At 42.3% G+C, this 21,308-nt stretch overlaps 1 protein-coding gene across 1 annotated transcript in view; it reads left to right on the top strand.

Annotated features, from left to right (window-relative positions):
• Positions 1–21,076, top strand: part of LOC118395888 (spondin-1-like) — a 105,013-nt gene extending 83,937 nt beyond the window's left edge. Inside the window, exons 12-16 of the mRNA XM_035789925.2 lie at positions 1,964–2,134; positions 2,452–2,619; positions 2,948–3,109; positions 15,206–15,490; positions 19,737–21,076. Coding sequence (XP_035645818.1) covers positions 1,964–2,134; positions 2,452–2,619; positions 2,948–3,109; positions 15,206–15,490; positions 19,737–19,906 — 956 coding nt within the window. The 3' untranslated portion in view covers positions 19,907–21,076. The remainder of the gene's footprint in view (positions 1–1,963; positions 2,135–2,451; positions 2,620–2,947; positions 3,110–15,205; positions 15,491–19,736) is intronic.
• The last annotated feature ends 232 nt before the right edge of the window (positions 21,077–21,308 follow it).

Here is a 21,308-nt window from a genome sequence, read left to right as displayed (position 1 = left end):
GATGTTTTTAAGGGATTGTTAAGTAAACGTTAACTATTTGATTGTAATATCATCACCTCAGCACATTTAGCAGAGTTATACAGCAGGTAACTGCATGCTTTTCATGAGCAGTAAAAATACGTTGATCATGTCATTTTTAGCCTCACAATATCTCTAAATATTGGCCACCAATAATTGGATATAAAATCAAAGTGGACTATACCTGACAAGTATGAGTGGTTTAGGTTGATTTCTCATTCTTTCTGGGCTCAGCCTGTCAAGCAGAAGGACACATTTGCGGATGAACTGTTAGATGATAATGTTTACATTGCAAGCTACCGGTAGAACAGTTGGCTAAACATATAGGCTAGTGGTGAATTGAATTAATGTACTTTATTCTCCAACCAATGTAAGCCTACCTAGAAAAGTTAGCTAACATCCTCTTTTCAACATTGTTTTTAAGAGTGTTTCATCATGATTGCTGCTAACAGACATGGTTACATTGATTGATGGATCACGTGTAATTGACTATCTAGCTAATAACAGATCAGGTCAATATGGCTAGTTAACAAGCTAACTTTCAGAGGATAAACTAGATGCCTATATGGAAATATTGTTTGATTTGCTTGCCATCTAGTGGTAATGACATTAGTCCGACTGATAACTTTATCAGGACGAGGACTTGCCGATGTCAAGCTCTGTCCAAAAGCCTAATCTCTGATGAAGCAAGCTAAATGACACTACATGCCAAATGGATAGGCTACCCTCACGTATCTAATACATGATCAACTGATGTGTACTGGTCATGAAAAGCAAGCAGTTACTTGCTGTATAACTCTGATGATGACTATGCTCTTCAAGAGGTGATAATATTGAAACCAGCATTTATTTAAAACATTTATTTTCCCTTGAAAATGGCACGGCTCTAAACCGTATTATTGATAACGACCTATATGGTGTTGGCATTGTTTTCCCTTTCACGGTTTACGTGCTACCGAAGATGCATAATTAACACTGTTTTGTCCTTGGCATTCAAACACAAGAAGCAAAGCTAGGACTTTGGAGTCTCATCAACTGCCGTAACCGGGTAGAGATCAAAACACATATGATTTTCAACAAGCACTTCTTCCTCCAGTAAACAAGGGAGGTCTGGAGGCTGTTCTATTCAGTCAGATTGGCATTAACTTTCTTCATCAGGAAGTAACTGACTCTTTGTCCAATTCTCATCAAAGTTGTCAATTAGGACCACTCTTCTTAAAGTCACATGATCAGTCATGCAGAGGTGTCTCTCTCTTTCTCCTTCCTCCCTACTTCCTACTATCTTTCTCTCTCCTACCTCCATTAATCTCTCTCTGGGCCCCAAATCTCAGCTTTGTCAGAGCTTGATGAGTGGGTTTGAATTGTTCAAGGCTATCTTTTCGCTCTAATGCACACTATTGATTAATAATACTGGGATTGCAAGCTTTTCCTCCTGCACGTTACTCCTTTGTTTTAATTTATCGCTCCGTCAACAGCCCGTAGTTGATTGATATTCCTGAAGCTGAACAGGGCCTCATCGGGGCCACATTTGTTTACAGCTCTTATTAATGGTTCACTTAGTTCTTCTTTATTAAGCTACACTCACCACTGCTCCCAATCTGCAGTCAGGCAGTGGGGGGGACCAGATGAGAGACAAATCCATGTTAAAGTTCCCGAAAGTTCATCCATCCTCTCTGAAAAATATCTATTTACAAACTCTGTTCCCAGATAATTGAAGAGAGCAGAGTGGATCATTTATGTTGGGTGTGTTACTTGTTATCAGATGAAGGGCGGTGGAATTCAGGTGTCAGCTATTAGTGATGTTTGTATGACTTGTCAATGACCCTGCTCGTCTTTGCTAGCCTGGTTAAACCAGACTGAACCCTGCACTCACCATGACACAATGGTGATCACAGAGTTCGGTCTGGTTTATCCAGGCTATGCCCTTGACTCTTGTTGTTCCCAGACGTGTCTACCTGTATGATGTCAGAGTGGATCAGCTGGTCTCCATGCAGTGAGTCCTGTGGGATGGGGATGAGGTATCGGGAGCGCTACATCAAACAGTTCCCCGAGGATGGATCCATCTGCTCTCTGAACACTGAGGAGACAGAAAAGTGTGTGGTCAACGACGACTGCTGTGAGTCTCAGTGAAACATGGAGATGATCCAAATGGTGACATCAGGATCATGTTGTGGGTTCAGGCCTTTTGTGTTAAAGACTAAAAGATTATGTTTTGTCTATAATATGATGGCATGATGACATACAGTATAGTTTAAAAAACATTTTTTAAATCCTATGTTGAAAAGCTGCTATATGCCACCAGGCTTAATATTCAGTCAGTGTGTTAATGGAACATGGTTTCTCAAGTAAATGTTAATAACAGTAATCGCAAGCTGCTATAACAAAGCCCTATCCCTGTGGATGAGTGTATATCTGTCCATGTAAATCCATCAGCCCCCAGTAGCTGTGTGGTGACAGAGTGGGGCGAGTGGGATCCCTGCAGCACCACCTGTGGGCTGGGTATGAAGCGGCGTGAGCGCATGGTGAAGATGCCCCCCTCAGACGGTTACATGTGCAAGGCGGAGGTGGCAGAGGTGGAGAAGTGCATGATGCCTGAGTGCAGTGAGTAATTCCTCCAACACCCACTCAACAACTGCCTCAGCACTGTGACAGGTAGCCTTGTTCAGCCATCTGCCAAGGGGCCTTGTAGTTTGTACCTATCTAGATCCAACCGGCTAGATACACACTCAAATCAACAGATCTCTCAGAGGAGCGCATGCGTGAGAATACATTCAAACAATAAGATCATTTCAAGTCCATTCAGCTATGAAAAAACAGTAGCTGAAGATGGCGGAAATGAATGTTGTCATGTATGTTGAAACTATTGTTCTGAACAGCAGGGGACATTATTATGTATCATGTATTATGCCTGCTTGGTATATCCCTGCAGACACCATCCTGTGCATGCTGTCTCCGTGGTCGGACTGGAGCGTCTGTAGTGTAACATGTGGGAAGGGCGTGAGGGCACGCCAGCGAATGCTCAAGTCTCCGGACCTAGGGGAGTGTACAGAGGAGCTGGAACAGGTGTCGAGGTGTATGCAGCCTGAGTGCCGTAAGTGTCATCATCAGATGTTGCCGTACTCTTTACCACGACCATCACCCCTAAATCACAGTCTGGCCACTGGGAACTTAATGCATAATACTTTAAATTCATATGCTTTTTTAGCACTATCATAGCTGGTCCCAGATATGTTTGTGCTGTATAGCTGACTCCTAGGGCTCTATTTGCAGCTGGCGTGAAGCCAGCGCAATTGTCAAACATACACTCGTTTGCAATATCAAACTGTTAAACCCTAACCCTCATCGCCAAACCCACTGGCTCCAGGTCATCTATAAGTCTTTGCTAGGTAAAGCCCCACCTTATCTCAGATCACTGGTCAGCATAGCAACATCTACCCGTATCACGCGCTCCAGCAGGTATATTTCACTGGTCATCCTCAAAGCCAACACTTCCTTTGGCTGTCTTTCCTTCCGGTTCTCTGCTGCCAATGACTGGAACAAATGGCAAAAATCACTGAAGCTGGAGTCATATATCTCCATCTCTAACTTTAAGCATCAGCTGTCAGAGCAGCTTAATGATCACTGTACTTGTACACGCCAATCTGTAAATAGCCCACCCAACTACCTCATCCCCATATTGTTATATATCTTCTTGCTCTTTTGCACCCCAGTATCTCTACTTGCACATCATCATCTGCACATCTATCACTCCAGTATTAATGCTAAGTTGTAATTATTTTGCCTCTATGTCCAATTTATTGCCTTACATCCCTAATCTTCTACATTTGCACACACTGTACATAGATTTTTCTATTGTGTTATTGACTGTACGTTTGTTTCTGTGTAACTCTGTGTTATTGTTTTTGTCACACTGCTTTGCTTTATCTTGGCCAGGTCGCAGTTGTAAATGAGAACTTGTTCTCAACTGGCCTACCTGGTTAAATAAAGGTGAAATAAAATGTATATAAATGAATAAATCTGACGCTCTTCTATTTTCAAATCTTATAAATTGGTAATTTACCTCTCTTAAATGAGCTTGCTTGCATTGCGGTGGGAGGGGTGGGTGTGTCCTTGACAATGTGCTTGCATCAAAATGCCAATTTCAGTATGTGTTGATGGGGACATTTAAGACCAACCGAAAGCTAGTCTTAAACTGTAACGCGACGGTAGCACAGCCTATCCAGCTGTGACGCACAGTGCCCATATGCACATGGAACCAGAGAGATGTGCTTTTTGTGCCTGTAAACCTCGTATTTAGAAACAAAACAAACAAATGTTTTTTTCCCATTTCGTTACATTTGATTAAAACCCCTCCTCTTAATGATGGAAGTCTTGTTTGACCAATACATTCACAAAGTAGACTATCAATATAGGGTTTGGCTCATGAGACCGCTTTGAAATAAATCTTAAATCACCACAGCTTCATTAAAAGATCAAGTTTGGCAGCAGCAAAACAGTGAGCGGACATCTCCTATTTATCAATGTAGACTATTACATTATTTTAGCTCCTGTTATTATTGTGGATGTGCGTAAAACCCCTCCATGTAGGCTACAGTTGAAGTCGGAGGTTTATATACACCTTAGTCAAATACATTTAAACTCCATTTTTCACAATTCCTGACATTTAATCCTAGTAAAAATTCCTTCTTAGGTCAGTTAGGATCACCACTACATTTTAAGAATATGAAATGTCAGAATAATAGTAGAGAAAATGATTTATTTCAGCTTTTATTTATTTCATCACATTCCCAGTGGGTCAGACATTTACACTCAATTAGTATTTGGTAGCATTGCCTTTAAATTGTTTAACTTGGGTCAAACATTTCAGGTAGCCTTCCACAAGCTTCCCACAAGTTGGGTGAATTTTTGCCCATTCCTCCTGACAGCTGGTGTAACTGAGTCAGGTTTGTAGGCCTTCTTGCTCGCACACAGTTTTTCAGTTCTGCCCAAAAATGTTCAGATGGATTGAGGTCAGGGCTTTGTGATGGCCACTCCAATACCTTGACTTCATTGTTCTTAAGCCATTTTGCCACAACTTTGGAAGTATGCTTGGGGTCATTGTCAAGTTTTAACTTCCTGACTGATGTCTTGAGATGTTGGTTCAATATATCCACATAATTTCCCTACATCATGATGCCATCTATTTTGTGAAGTGCACCAGTCCCTCCTGCAGCAAAGCACCCCCACAACATGATGCTGCCATCCCAGTGCTTCACGGTTGGGATGGTGTTCTTCGGCTTGCAAGCCTCCCCCTTTGTCCTCCAAACATAACGATGGTCATTATGGCCAAACAGTTCTATTTTTGTTTCATCAGACCAGAGGACATTTCTCCAAAAAGTACAATCTTTGTCCCCATGTGCAGTTGCAAACCGCAGTCTGGCTTCATTATGGTCGTTTTGGAGCAGTGGTTTCTTCCTTGCTAAGCGGCCTTTTGTGGATATAGATACTTTTGTACCTGTTTCCTCCAGCATCTTCCCAAGGCCCTTTGCTGTTGTTCTGGGATTGATTTGCACTTTTCACACCAAAGTACGTTCATCTCTAGGAGTACGTTCATCTCCTTCCTGAGTGGTATGACGGCTGCGTGGTCCCATGAAGTTTATACTTGCGTACTATTGTTTGTACAGAAGAACGTGGTACCTTCAGGCATTTGGAAATTGCTCCCAAGGATGAACCAGACTTGTGGAGGTCTACAATGGTTTACTGAGGTCTTGGCTGATTTCTTTAGATTTTCCCATGATGTCAAGCAAAGAGGCACTGAGTTTGAAGGTAGGCCTTGAAATACATCCACAGGTACACCTCCAATTGACTCAAATGATGTAAATTATCCTATCAGAAGCTTCTAAAGCCATGACATAATTTTCTAGAATTTTAGAAGCTGTTTAAAGGCACAGTCAACTTAGTGTATGTAAACGTCTGACCCACTGGAATTGTGATACCGTGAATTATAAGTGAAATAATCTGTCTGTAAACAATTGTTGGAAAAATTACTTGTGTGCACAAAGTAGATGTCCTAACCGACTTGCCAAAACTATAGTCTGTTAACAAGAAATTTGTGGAGTGGTTGAAAAACAAGTGTTAATGACTCCAACCTAAGTGTATGTAAACTTCCCACTTCAGCTGTATGTGCCCATCATGGAATAAGAGATGAGATAATCTGGTTACACTCATGTTTAGAAACATTTAAGTTATTTTCCTCTAACAATGACTTGTTTTCCATTTAATTTGATTAAAAACCCCTTACCCTACTATAACTAATGCTGGTTCAACAACAATGCATCTGGTGTCTTTCTTATCGTGGCCTTGCACAAGTAGCCTATTATTAAAGGTTTTCTTAATGGTCTACTCATGAGGCTTCCCATTATTCACAATTCACAAAGGCCTATCTCCAGTGCTCCGTTTGGCTTGTATCTCTCCCCATCTCCAAAGAGAGCCTCTTGTCCAGTTACCAAAGACACGCTCCTCCAGACGTAGGCTATTCAAAATGTTCTGTCCTATAACGCCATATCAACGGTAGGCCTAGGCTATAGCTTTGAGAACATGCCTCACACATACAATACAATTTACGTGGGCCTAGTATTTTTTTATTTGAGGCAAAGTGCGATACGTAAAGGCCTAGAGGCTACTCATTGAAGCCAATTACAACTATGTTGACTGTCAACACTCCCTAATTTATTTTTACTGTTGCTTCCACTCGTTACTGTAGCAGCCTGTGCTATTTAATAAACTGTAGGATCAATCCACAATGGACTAAGAGGAGAATATTCCGTTCCCATGGCCAAGTTGGAGTTGATGGAAATGGAAAGACTGTAAATAACTAACAGAACTTGAGACACAAGCATGCAGTATTATGCCAAGGAACGCCTTGATTGGCCAGTGCAGTGAGTGGGTGATAGAGGAATTTCTAAATTCCTTATTGTTTTACAGCCAAAACCAAATTCACACTCTTATCTAATTCATGATAAGTTGTAAGTTTATCATTTGCATGAATTAACAAGAGACCAGTCTTAAAAACAAGTTCAGCATTTATTCTTGATGAGTACTGACCCAAAATACAAAGAACATTACATTTTAAAGAGAGAACATAAAATGACGTCATCAGTTTCACACTCTCTCCCATCCTTACAATAGCGTAGTATACTCAGGCCTGGAGATCTTCTACTCCCCTCATAAAACAGACATTCCAATCTGTCTAAAAGATATACTTTTTCTCCCCTAATGGAACATAATCCAAACATTCTTATCTTGTCTGAAAAGCTATATAATCTCTCCCCCTTAAACTACCCAAGAGGCACAGACAATTAATTCGTTCTGCTTACATTTTCAGTAACAGCTTAACCAAAAACTCATACTTTTCATATCATAACATAATAGTATTAGAATAAATGGTTCTAATCAATAATGTATACATAATTAATCATTTCAACTATAATTTCCTCTAACAGTGGGCAAGTCCTCATCACACCTAGAATTGGTTTATTCCATAGACATTATGCAGCATTCAAAACAACTTGGAACTCAGACAAATACGAGGTCAAATCATGAAGTCAGTGATATTCAGGTTGGAAAGTCGGAGCTCGAGAAAGAGGCGGGGAAAATATGTTTTTCCAAGTTCCCCAGTTATTTTGAACACACTGAAGTCGGAAGTCAGAGATTTCCCAGTTCCCAGTTCCCAGTTCCTAGTTGTTTTGAACGCGGAATTAAAATCATCAGCGAAAGCACTTACATCATCCACGTAAATCCTATGGAAAACTCCCAATGGCACATGAAGCCGGAAGTATTTGAATTGAAGCGCGTTGCTGAATTGGGCTGAATGTAGACTGAATGGCAACAAATAGCTAAGGATCATGGTGAAAGTGCCCGTAACTAGTTGAAGTGTACCTATGATGAAAATTTCAGGCCTCTCTCATCTTTTTAAGTGGGAGAACTTGTACAATTGGTGGCTGACTAAATACTTTTTTGCCCCACTGTATCTAAAATACAGCATCCATGTGTACGTGTGTAAAGTATATGTGTTAGCATCTGTATGCATGTGTCTATGCCTGTGTGTGTGTTTGTCTCTTCAAAGTCCCTGCTGTTCCACAAGGTGTTCCATGTAGTCATGGCTCTATGTGTACTGGGCACCTCCCATAGTCTGTTCTGGACTTGGGGACTGTGAAGAGACCTCTGGTGGCATGTATTGTAACGTATTTTTTTAATTATTTTTTTATTTAACCTTTATTTAACTTCTTATGGCTTGGGGGCAGTATTTCGACGTCTGGATGAGAAGCGTGCCTAAAGTAAACTGCCTGTTACTCAGGCCCAAAATCTAGGATATGCATATAATCGGTATATTTGGATAGATAACACTCTAAAGTTTAATAAATAATGTCTGTGAATATAACAGAACTGATATGGCAGGCGAAAACCTGAGGAAAACCCCTCCAGGATGTGGGATTTTTTGATGTGGGTATTTTCAATTGAATGCCTATAGAGTATCTAATGGGTTAAACACTGTTTTCCATGCTTGTTCAATTAACCAAAAATAATTAATGAACATGCACCCGTGGAACGGTCGTTAACAGCTTACAGACAGTAGGCAATTAAGGTCACAGTTATGAAAACTTAGGACACTAAAGAGGCCTTTCTACTGACTCTGAAAAACACCCAAAAGAAAGATGCCCAGGGTCCCTGCTCATCTGCGTCTAGAGACTATATCTCTCTCTTCATTACTCAATGCCTAGGTTTACCTCCAATGTACTCTCTTCCTACCATACCTTTGTTTGTACATTATGCCTTGAATCTATGCTATCGTGCCCAGAAACCTGCTCCCTTTACTCTCTGTTCCGAATGTGCTAGTCGGCCAGTTCTTATAGCCTTTAGCCGTACCCTTATCCTACTTCTCCTCTGTTCCTCTGGCAATGTTGAGGTTAATCCAGGACCTGCAGTGCCTAGTTCCACTCCTACTCCCCAGGTGCTCTCATTTGTTGACTTCTGTAACCGTAAAATCCTTGGTTTAATGCATGTTAACATTAGAAGCCTACTCCCTAAGTTTGTTTTATTCACTGCTTTAGCACATTCTGCCAACCCGGATGTCTTAGCCGTGTCTGAATCCTGGCTTAGGAAAACCACCAAAAAACCCTGAAATTTCCATCCCTAACTATAACATTTTCCACCAAGATAGAACTGCCAAAGGGGGCGTTGTTGCAATCTACTATAGAGATAGCCTGCAGAGGTCTATCTTACTATCCAGGTCTGTACCAAAACAATTCGAGCTTCTACTTCTAAAAATTCACCTTTCCAGAAACAAGTCTCTCACCGATAATGCTTGAAATAGACCACCCTCTGCCCCCAGCTGTACCCTGGACACCATATGTGAATTGATTGCTCCCCATCTATCTTCTGATCTTGTGCTGCTAGGTGACCTAAACTGGGACATGCTTAACACCTCGGCCGTCCTACAAACGAGCCTTGCTGCACTCAATCTCACACAAATGATCAATGAACCTACCAGGTACAACCCCAAATCCGTAAACAGGCACCCTCATAGATATCATCCTAACTAACTTGCCCTCCAAATACACATCTGCTGTTTTCAACCAAGATCTCAGCGATCACTGCCTCATTGCCTGCATCCGTAATGGGTCTGCGGTCAAACGACCACCCCTTATTCACTGTCAAACGCTCCCTAAAACACTTCTGCGAACAGGCCTTTCTAATTGACCTGGCCAGGGTATCCTGTAATGACATTGACCTCATCCCGTCAGTAGAGGTTATTCTTTAAAAGTGCCTTCTGCATCTTAAATAAGCATGCTCCATTAAAAAAAATGTAGAACTAGGAATAGATGTAGTCCTTGGTTCACTCCAGACCTCTCTGCCCTTGACCAGCACAAAAACATCCTGTGGCCTTCTGCATTTGCATCAAATAGCCCCTGTGATATGCAACTTATTTTAATTCAATTAAGTATCTAATTGTTTAGTAGCTACTGTCTTGTCGCTACAACTCCCTACAACTCCCTTACAGGCTTGGGAGAGACGAAGGTTGAAAGTCATGCATCCTCCGATACACAACCCAGCCAAGCCGCACTGCTTCTTAACACAGCCGCACCAATGGAAGACAGCCGCACCAATGTGTCGGAGGAAACACCGTGCACATGGCGCCCGGCCCGCCACAGGAGTTGCTGGTACGCGATGAGACAAGGATATCCCTACTGGCCAACCCCTCCCTAACCCGGACGATGCTAGGCCAATTGTGCATCACCCCACGGACCTCCCGGTCGTGGCCGGTTACAACAGAGCCTGGGCGCGAATCCAGAGTCTCTGGTGGCACAGCTGGCGCTGCAGTACAGCGCCCTTAACCGCTGCGCCACCCGGGAGGCCCGATATGCAACTTTTTAGGAAAGTTAGGAACCAATATATACAGGCAGTTAGGAAAGCTAAGGCTAGCTTTTTCATACAGAAATGTGCATCCTGTAGTACAAACTCAAACAAGTTCTGGGACACTGTAAAGTCCATGGACTCCTTCCAGCTGCCCACTGCACTGAGGCTAGGAAACACTGTCACTACCAATAAATCCACAATAATTGAGAATTTCAATAAGCATTTTTCTACGGCTACCCCTACCCACCTGGCTACCCCTACCCCGGTCAAAAGCCCTGCACTCCCCACAACAACTCGCCAAAACCTCCCGAAACTTCTCCTTCACCCAAATCCAGATAGCTGATGTTCTGAAAGAGCTGCAAAATCTGGACCCCTAAAAATCAGCCGAGATAGACAATCTGGACTCTCTCTTTCTAAGATTATCTGCTGAAATTATTGCAACCCCTATAACTATCCTGTTCAACCTCTCTTTCGTATCGTCTGAGATTCCCAAAGATTTTGCAACAAAGCCTCCTTCACTCATGCTGCCAAACATACCCTCATAAAACTGACCATCCTACTGATCCTCGACTTCGGTGAAGTAATTTACCAAATAGCCTCCAACACGCAGTCTATCATAGTGCTATATATACTACCCACCACTATGACCTGTATGATCACGTTGGCTGGCGCTTACTTCGTACTCGTCGCCAAACCCACTTGCTCCAGGTCATCTATAAGTCTCTGCTAGTTAAAGCCCCGCCTTATCTCAGCTCACTGGTCACCATAACAGCACCCACCCATAGCACGCGCTCCAGCAGGTATATCTCACTGGTCACCCCCAAAGCCAAAGCTTCCTTTGGCCGCCTCTCCTTCCAGTTCTCTGCTGCCAATGACTGGAATGAACTGCAAAAATCTCTGAAGCTGGACTCTTACCTCCCTCACTAGCTTTAAGCACCAGCTGTCAGAGCAGCTCACAGATCACTGCACCTGTACATAGCTCATCTGTAAATAGCCCTTCCAATCTACCTCATCCCCATACTGTATTTATTTATTTATCTATCTATCTATCTTGCTCCTTTGCACCCCAGTTTTCTCAACTTGCACATTCATCTTCTGCACATTCTACCATTCCAGTGTTTAATTGCTATATTGTAATTACTTTGCCACCATGGCCTATTTATTGCCTTACCTCTCTCCTACCTAATTTGCACATGCTGTATATAGATTTTTCTACTGTATTATTGATTGTGTGTTTACCTGGTTAAATAAAGGTGAAATAAAAATAAATTAAATGTGTATGAGGAAGTGTATGCACATGCAGCACTGTGAGTATTTGTAAAATGATGCATGCCAATTGTTGACATGCAACTGTGGTTCAATACGCACACGTGAACCGCGGAATTACGGTATGCCTGTCATTTTCCTTTCATTGCAGACTACACGCATGTTGTATTGACATTCAGATCCACAGAACCAGACGCGCGGTGTGTGGTTCTGTGGGGGCTCCTGATGGCTGGCAAACTTTACTCCACAGCAATGTCTCAAAACGTGGCTACCGCAGTGACCGCAGCCTCCTCCCACTTAAACAACCAATGGACAATTTGGAATGACATCTCAGTAGGAAACCTCCCCAAAGGGGTCCCGTGAAGAGGGGGGAAACTAAATCTGCTGTGAGGGATCATTTTGCATTCAGCGTTCAATACGATGACGAGGGTAAGAAGTCCATAAACAAACAAAGTACAGTCTGCAAGCATTGCTTTGCCACCATCAGCTACTCGAGTGGAAACACTTCTAACATGACGTGTCATTTACGTGGCCATCACCCGGCCGTATCCCTTGCAGGTGGAGCTGGAGCAAGGAGAGTCCACTCGTTAGCGAAAACAATCTCTCGCTGCTGCCTTCCAACAACAATTTGCGACAAATTCAGAAAAGCATAAAGAAATAATGAAAGCAGTGGGAGTATTCATAGCCAAAGACTTGCAGCCCTATTCAGTGATAACTGACTCTGGATTTCGTCAGCAGCAAAGTAATTCCCAAACTCTGAAACATCACAGAGAGCAATTGAAAGTGAATTGACACAGGCACCCTATCTAGCTCTCTCCACTGATAGTTGGACCTCCAGAGCAACTCAAAGCTACCTCACTGTGACGGTTCACTATGTACTGGATTGTCAAAGCTAAGAAGCACTTTTAATTTTTGTGTTTTTCTCCCCTTGATTTCATACAGTAGAGACATAAACGAGGCCTAGTCAGTCATGCTGCCATTTTTCTGAATGTAAAGTTTTATTTGTCAATAGACAAAATAAGAGTCAATTGTTTAATGGGTGATTTGATTTTTCTTAAATATAAAGATACCGAAACCGTACCATTACCATGGCCCACAAACCATGATACTACATACCAAACCGTGGGCCCACTGTACCGTTGCATCCATACAAGTTATATTTGCATGATTTACATGATTCATTATTCATCATTATCATTGGTTCCTGCACGTGACTGACCAATACCTCTTAAGGCTTCTTCTCTCCAAGCTGAGACCTTGACACTGAGATACCCCTTTCGGTTCTCAGAGCAATGTTCTGGGCATACTGCAAAATTGCTTATACTGATAGTGAGGATTCTTTCCATGCACCATCAGTCAGTCACTTGCATAAACCCAATTGGTTATGAGAAAAGAAGCATGTATGTGTGTACAATCTGATACACACACTGATAAAAATGTTCCGTCACAATTGTATGTTTTAAAGAAGTGATGAAAAAGAGGTGGCAAACAAGTCAGGCTGCTCAGCTGATTGGTTGACATACTGTGAATTGAGACATTTTGTGACTAAACTTAACAAAAATAGGAAATATTACAAAACAAAGATAAATGACATACAAAACAATAGAAAAAGACATTACATTTACATTTTACATTTAAGTCATTTAGCAGACGCTCTTATCCAGAGCGACTTACAAATTGGTGCATTCACCTTATGACATCCAGTGGAACAGCCACTTTACAATAGTGCATCTAAATCTTTAGGGGGGGGGGTGAGAAGGATTACTTATCCTATCCTAGGTATTCCTTAAAGAGGTGGGGTTTCAGGTGTCTCCGGAAGGTGGTGATTGACTTCGCTGTCCTGGCGTCGTGAGGGAGTTTGTTCCACTGTGACTGTGGAAGACTGTGTAAGTCCAGTGTAAGACTGTGGATTACCTTAAATGTTATAATGGGCAGAAAAGCCCAATTAATCTCCAGCGTTCATTGAAGTTAATGAGTTATTTATAAGAGAATCTTTTGATATTGCCAATCATTTCAATGACTATTTCACTAGTAATGTGATGATGGGAAACTACTGATGGGAAACTATTGAGAATGGTAGCAGACTGTATTGCCACCCCTGTTTGCTATATCTTAACCAAAGCCTAAAGGAGTGTGTTTGTTGACAGGCGTGGGAGGCAGCTAAAGTAATTCCACTGCCTAAAAATACTAAAGCACCCTTTGCTGGCCTTAACAGCCGCCCAATCAGTTTGCTGCCTGTTCTAAGTAAACTGATGGAGAGGATTGTGTTTGACCAAATACAATGCTATTTTTCAAAGAACAAGTTAACTACTGACTTTCAGCATGCATATAGAGAAGGGAACTGATTTGTATTGCACTGACTCAGATGACGGATTATTGGTTAAAATAAATGGATAATAATAAGATAGTTGGAGCTGTATTGTTAGATTTCAGTGCAGCCTTTGATGTTATTGATCATAAATTGTTATAGAAAAAACTAAATTGCTATTACATGACCTCCCATCACATGGTTGGATAGTTTTTCATCCAATAGAACCCAGAGAGTGTTCTTCAATGGAAGCTTCTATAACATCAGATATGTACAGTGCGGTGTCCCTCAGGGCAGTTGCCTTAGGCCATTACTCTTCTCTATTTTTACAAATGATTTGCTGCTGGTCTTACACAAAGAGGTACCCCCTGTATTTAGCCACTATGACTATGTATGCTGATGATTTCATACTCTACATGTCAGCAACCAAAGCCAGTGAGCTCACTGAAATTATAAATAAGGAGTTAAGGTCAGTATCAAAATGCGTGATCAATAATACACTGGTCTTAAATATATATAAAACTTAAAGTATTGTGTTTGTTTCAAAACATTCTCTAAGACCTAAATCTCATTATCATGGTCAAGTCATATTGACAAAGTGGTTGTGAAGTTGGGGAGGGGTATGTCTGTTATAAAAACAAAAATCAACTGTACTAGTTATTCAGGCTCTGGCATTGTCCCATCCTGATTGCTGTCCAGTAATATGGTTAAGTGCAGCAAAGAAAGACCTAGAAAAGCTGCAGCTTGCTCAGAACAAAGCAGCACGCCTTGCCCTTAACTGCACATAGAGAACTAACATCAACAACATGCATGCCAGTCTTTCCTGGTTGAGGGTTGATGAGAGATTGACTGATTTTATTCTATTTTTTATTTGAAATATTACTGTGACAAAAATTCCAGATTTTCTGCATAATTAAATAATATTCAACCTAGACACCCATACATACCCCACAAGACCCACAGTCCCCAGGTCCAAAACGGATTCACGGCAACCCACACTTTTATAGAGTACCATGATCTCATGGAACTCCCTTCCATCTCTAATTACTCAAACAAACAGCAAAATTGTCATGTTTTGTGGGTTTTTTGGACCCCAGGAAGAGTAGCTGCCACTTCTGCAAAAGCTAATGGGGATCTGAATAAACAAATAAGGACAGAGTCAGTTACTTACACTTCATTTACCCCCCCCACCCCACCCCACCCCTGATCTCTCCCCAGCTATGGACTGCATGGTGTCAGAGTGGACGGAGTGGTCCGAGTGCAATAAGTCCTGCGGCAAAGGCCACACCATCAGGACGCGCATGGTGAAGCTGGAGCCCCAGTTTGGAGGGGAGCCCTGCGCTGAGACGGTCCAGAGGAAGAAGTGTAAGATCAGGAAGTGCAAACGGGGCTCCAGGGCCAGCGAGGAGAAGAAGAGACGGCGGGGGGGAGAGGTGGGCGGCGGGAAGGAGAAGAGGAGGGGAAAACAGCAAGGACGGGACGCAGCAGTGGAGGAACAGCCAGGTCAGTCATCATCATCACCTGTGTGGCATAAATACTGTATATACACATTTTATATCTTCATCATCATCACCTGTGTGGCGTAAATACTGTATATACACATTTTATATCTTCATCATCATCACCTGTGTGGCATAAATACTGTATATACACATTTTATATCTTCATCATCATCGCCTGTGTGGCATAAATACTGTATATACACATTTTATATCTTCATCATCATCGCCTGTGTGGCAAATATACTGTATATACACATTTTATATTTTCATCATCATCACCTGTGTGGTATATATACTGTATATACAAATTTTATATCTTCATCATCATCACCTGTGTGACATATATACTGTATATACACATTTTATATCTTCATCATCATCACCTGTGTGACATATATACTGTATATACACATTTTATATCTTCATCATTATCACCTCTTTGATTCATATCATTGATACATGCTTTATCCACCACCTTGACGTGTCCTTTATGTCCCAAATATAGGGTTAAATAAATCGGGCTTGTCACTGACAATGATTTCCCAGTCACTCATTATTCATTTGGATTTCCCATAAGTCCTGCTGAGGTATTGTTTGTATCTCAGAATGTAAATCAAATCAAATGTTATTTATCACATGTGCCGAATACCACAGGTGTAGATCTTAGCATGAAATGCTTTACTTACAAGCCCTTAACCAACAATGCAGTGTTAAGAAAAAGAGTTAAGAAAAAATATTTACTAAATAAACAAAAGTAAAAACATATAAGAGAAACAATAAAATAACAATAATGTGGCTATATACAGGGGGTACTGGTACAGAGTCAATGTGCGGGGGTACAGGTTAGTCAAGGTAATTGAGGTAATATGTACATGTTGGTAGGGGTAAAGTGACTATGCATAGATAATAGATAATAAACAGTGAATAGCACCAGTGTATAAAAAAAGGGGGGGGGGGATCAATGCAAATAGTCCAGGTAGCCATTTGATTAGCTGTTCAGGAATCTTATAGCTTGGGGGTAGAAGCTGTTAAGAAGCCTTTTGGACCTAGACTTGGCGCTCTGGTACCACTTGCCGTGTGGTAGCAAAGAGAACAGTCTATGACTAGGGTGGCTGTAGTCTTTGGCAATTTTTAGGGCCTTCATCTGACACCGCCTGATATAGAGGTCCTGGATGGCAGGAAGCTTGGCCCCAGTGATATACTGGGCCATATGCACTACCCTCTGTAGCACCTTGCCGTCTGAGGCCAAGCAGTTGCCATACCAGGCGGTGATGCAACCAGCGCTCCCAATGGTCCAGCTGTAGAACTTTTTGAGGATCTGAGGACCCATGCCAAATCTTTTCAGTCTCCTGAGGGGGAATAGGTGTTGTCATGCCCTCTTCATGACTGTTTTGGTGTGTTTGGACCATGATCATTTGTTGGTGATGTGGACACCATGGAACTTGAAGCTCTCAACCTGCTCCACTTCTGCCCTGTCGATGAGAATGAGGACGTGCTCTGCCCTCCTTTTCCTGTAGTCCAAGATCATCTCCTTTGTTTTGATCATGATGAGGGAGAGTTTGTTGTCCTGGCACCAAACTTCCAGGTCTCTGACCTCCACCCTATAGGCTGTCTCCTCGTTGTCGGTGATCAGGCCTACCACTGTTGTGTAGTTGACAAACTTAATGATGGTGTTGGAGTCGTGCTTGGCCACACAGTCATGGGTGAACAGGGAGTACAGGAGGGGACTAAGCACACACCCCTGAGGGGCCCCCATGTTGAGAATCAGCGTGGCAGATATGTTGTTGTCTACCCTTACCACCTGGGGGGCGGCCCGTCAGGAAGTTCAGGACCAGGCAAGGAGGGCATTAATCAGAGAGGCAAAAGAGAGTAGCTGCAAAGCTCCACAGCAGAGATTGGAGTATCTGTCCAAAGGACCACTTTAAACCTTACACTCCACAGAGCTGGGCTTTACAGAAGAGTGGCCAGAAAAAAGCCATTGCTTAAAGAAAAAAATAAGTAAACACGTTTGGTGTTCGCCAAAAGGCATGTGGGAGACTCCCCAAACATATGGAAGAAGGTACTCTGGTCAGATGAGACTAAAATGTAGCTTTTTGGCCATCAAGGAACATGCCATGTCTGGCGCAAACACAACACCTCACATCACCCCGAGAACAACATCCCCACAGTGAAGCATGGTGGTGGCAGCATCAAGCTGTGGGGATGTTTTTTATCGGCAGGGACTGGGAAACTGGTCAGAATTGAAGGAATGATGGGTGATGCTAAATACAGGGAAATTCTTGAGGGAAACCTGTTTTAGTCTTCCAAAGATTTGAGACTGGGACAGAGGTTAATATAATAATAATATAATAATATAATAATATAATATAATAATAATATAATAATAATAATATATGCCATTTAGCAGACGCTTTTATCCAAAGCGACTTACAGTCATGTGTGCATACATTCTACGTATGGGTGGTCCCGGGAATCGAACCCACTACCCTGGCGTTACAAGCGCCATGCTCTACCAACTGAGCTACAGAAGGACCACCTAGGGTTCACCTTCCAGCAGGACAATGACCCTAAGCATACTGCTAAAGCAACACTTGAGTGGTTTAAGGGGAATGATTTTAAATGTCTTGGAATGGCCTAGTCAAAGCCCAGACTTCAATCCAATTGAGAATCTGTGGTATGACTTAAAGATTGCTGTACACCAGCGGAACCCATCCAACTTGAAGGGGCTGGAGAGGTTTTGCCTTGAAGAATGGACAAAAATCCAAGTGGCTAGATGTGGCAAGCTTATAGAGACATACCCCAAGAGACTTGCAGCTGTAATTGCTGCAAAAGGTGGCTCTACAAAGTATTGATTTTGGGGGGGTGAAAAGTTATATGCAGTTTTTCAGTTTTTTTTGTCTTATTTCTTGTTTGTTTCACAATAAAAAATACTTTGCATCTACAAAGTGGTAGGAATGTTGTATAAATCAAATGATACAACCCCCCCAAAAATGTATTTTAATTCCAGGTTGTAAGGCAACAAAATAGGAAAAATGCCAAGGGGGGTCAATACTTTCGCAAGCCACTCTAGGTATTACAGACTCAACCTGCCAGTGACAGGTTGAAAACACCAGTGAAGACACTTGCCAGTTGGTCAGCGCATGCTCGTAGTACGTGTCCTGGTAATCTATTTGGCATATGGCCTTGTGAATGCTGACCTGTTTAAAGGTCTTACCCACATTGGCTACGTCGAGCGTGATCACAAAGTCGTCCGGCACAGCTGGTGCTCTCATTCATGCTTCAGTGTTGGTTGCCTTGAAGCATGCATAGAAGTTATTTAGCTTGTCTGGTAGGCTAGTGTCACTGGGCAGCTTGCATCTGGTCTTCCCTTTGTAGTCCGTAATAGTTTGCAAGCCCTGCCACATCCGACAAGCATCAGAGCCGGTGTAGTAGGATTCAATCTTAGTCCTGTATTTACGCTTTGCATGTTTGATGGTTTGTCTGAGGGCATAGCGGAATATCTTATAAGAGGGTTGGAGTTCCGCTCCTTGAAAGCGGCAGCTCTACCCTTTAGCTCAGTCCGGACATGCCTCATGTCAAATTTCTCATGCAGCTCACTCTAAATCCATCCGCCAAAGTCCTGAGATGATCAATGCTGCCCTCTCCTCCCTCCCTCCCTCCCTGCCTGGCTGGCTGTGTTAAAGCTGCTACACTCAGTGCTGATCAGCCCTGTCAGGTTGATAAAGTGACTGGGCCTGCTCACAGATGGCCGTCATGATGCTCCCAGCGGGTAGAGGCAGAGCAGTCAGGGTGGGCTTTGGACTGTTGCCTCCCCACAGAGACAGGTTTCTTTAACCCGTGGCTAATGAGCTGGTGACGGTGACAAATACCCCCACAGATCTGGCTGGGGCTGGGAAGAATACCCCTCCCCCTCCACTACCACAACCCACACCACCCACCAATCATCATCACTAATTAAGGGCGGTAAGGGAGCGGACTGGGACTCCATGCTTTCTGGAGCATGGATGATTGTTCAGTCTAATGTAAGGCTAAAAATGATTGATCATTAAATTAAGGCTTGAACATTGCACATTTGATATGTCTCAATTGTGCTTGCTCACATTAATTAATATGTCGTAATCAAGTAAAATATTTGGTCCGTGATTGATTTGGCTTACTAAGTAAAGCCACCTGAAACCCAACCTGGTCTCAGAGCATTTTGTATTATTCTAACCCTCCTCTCTCGTCTCATTGACTTGTTCCCACAGGTTGTAAGATGAAGCCCTGGTCCAGTTGGACGGACTGTTCCAAGTACTGCGGTGGGGGGATCCAGGAGCGCTTAATGGCTGTGAAGAAGAGAGCCAAGAGTGCCCCTGCAAAGGTCACCAGCTGCAAGGACAGGAAGGAGATCCGTGCCTGTAATGTCCAGCCCTGCTAGGGGGCTCTGCTGTCTATCTGTGTTTATCTTTGTTAGGGCTGGGGGGAGGAAGGAGAAGCAGACTGTCAGTGTTGATTTAGCCTGGGTTGGCAGTCAGTGTGATGGATACAGCACCTGTGTGTTGGAGGGAGATGAGAGATTCTCCAGAGACTCCATTACTGTGGATCACTGGGCTGAGGACGAGACCAGCGTCAGTCAATAGTCTTATAGTAGCCTCCTCACTCAGCAGGCCAATGTATTACTATGTAACCAACACTATACAGTACACCACAACTTCACAATCACACATGTTTTTTTACAATGTTAATTTTGTCTTTATACTACAGTTGTATTGGCTTTACTAGCTAGCACTGATAACACTCTTTCACTCTTGCATGTCTAACGTTTCTCAGTCAGAAGACTTCACTGATAGTGACCCTAGACTTCAAAATGTGGCCAAATGATGATGATAACCATGTTTTAAAGGGCACTTGCAGATCTTAGAAAGAACCACTTCAGTCCAGGCCTCCAGTTTAGGGCATCAAAAGGAATTTGCATTTGGCATTTTTCCTGCCCCCAATCTCTTTATCCGCATCACAGAGTTGAGTTTCACTCCAGCATTCATGTATCATTAAGGCAGGTCTCCAAACTTCACTGTCCAGTTGATTTGAGCATTGTAACCCTGCTGGTTGAACCACAATACTCCATACAGGTTGTACAAAGTAGCTCCGTATACACAGTAAGAATTTTTTGGGAAAATCAGTGTTGATTGTTTTGAAACATTATTGAATGAAAATACCAACCAAGTAATTTATAGAAAATATTTTATCCTGTGTTTAGTTTGTTAATTTGACAATTATATTCCAAGACAAAGCACAGGTGAACAATCATTCCAAGTTTTTGTATGCCTCAATACATTATTATTTTCAAGACACGAATCTGTTGTGACTTTTTATTCCATTGTGAGACATGTAGAGTCTTAAACACGCCTCGTTGAGTGTGCATAATTACATATTTTGTTTCTTTTGTCGTTGTATTTTGATAAGAATGTCAGACAAGACTCTTTCCAAAGTCATATGTAGATGTTCTCTCTGTCATTTTATTAATCCTCTCTTTCTTCTTTTGCCTCTACACCATATTACTATTTTGGAATAAATCACCTTTACCATAAAAGTAAACGTGATAAATAATTTTGTGAATGTCTTTTTGCTCATCTCCCACCGTTTCTATACACATGTACTGTCTTGTCCTGTCCAATGATTTGCCCACTTGTATAAAATGATCTAGTTCAATCATAAAGCACTTCTAGATGATTATAGAAGCCATTGTTTCATATAGCTCTCAACAAAATAATCATTGAGTATGAAAGTGAGTATCCAGCTCCAGGTTTAGAGAGACAAGCCACCTCCAAGCTCCGGGTTTA

This window comes from Oncorhynchus keta, chromosome 17, assembly GCF_023373465.1.
Source record: "Oncorhynchus keta strain PuntledgeMale-10-30-2019 chromosome 17, Oket_V2, whole genome shotgun sequence".
NCBI lineage: Eukaryota > Metazoa > Chordata > Actinopteri > Salmoniformes > Salmonidae > Oncorhynchus > Oncorhynchus keta.
The sequence above is the reverse complement of the archived record's forward strand: the minus strand, read 5'-3'. Positions and strand labels throughout refer to the sequence as shown.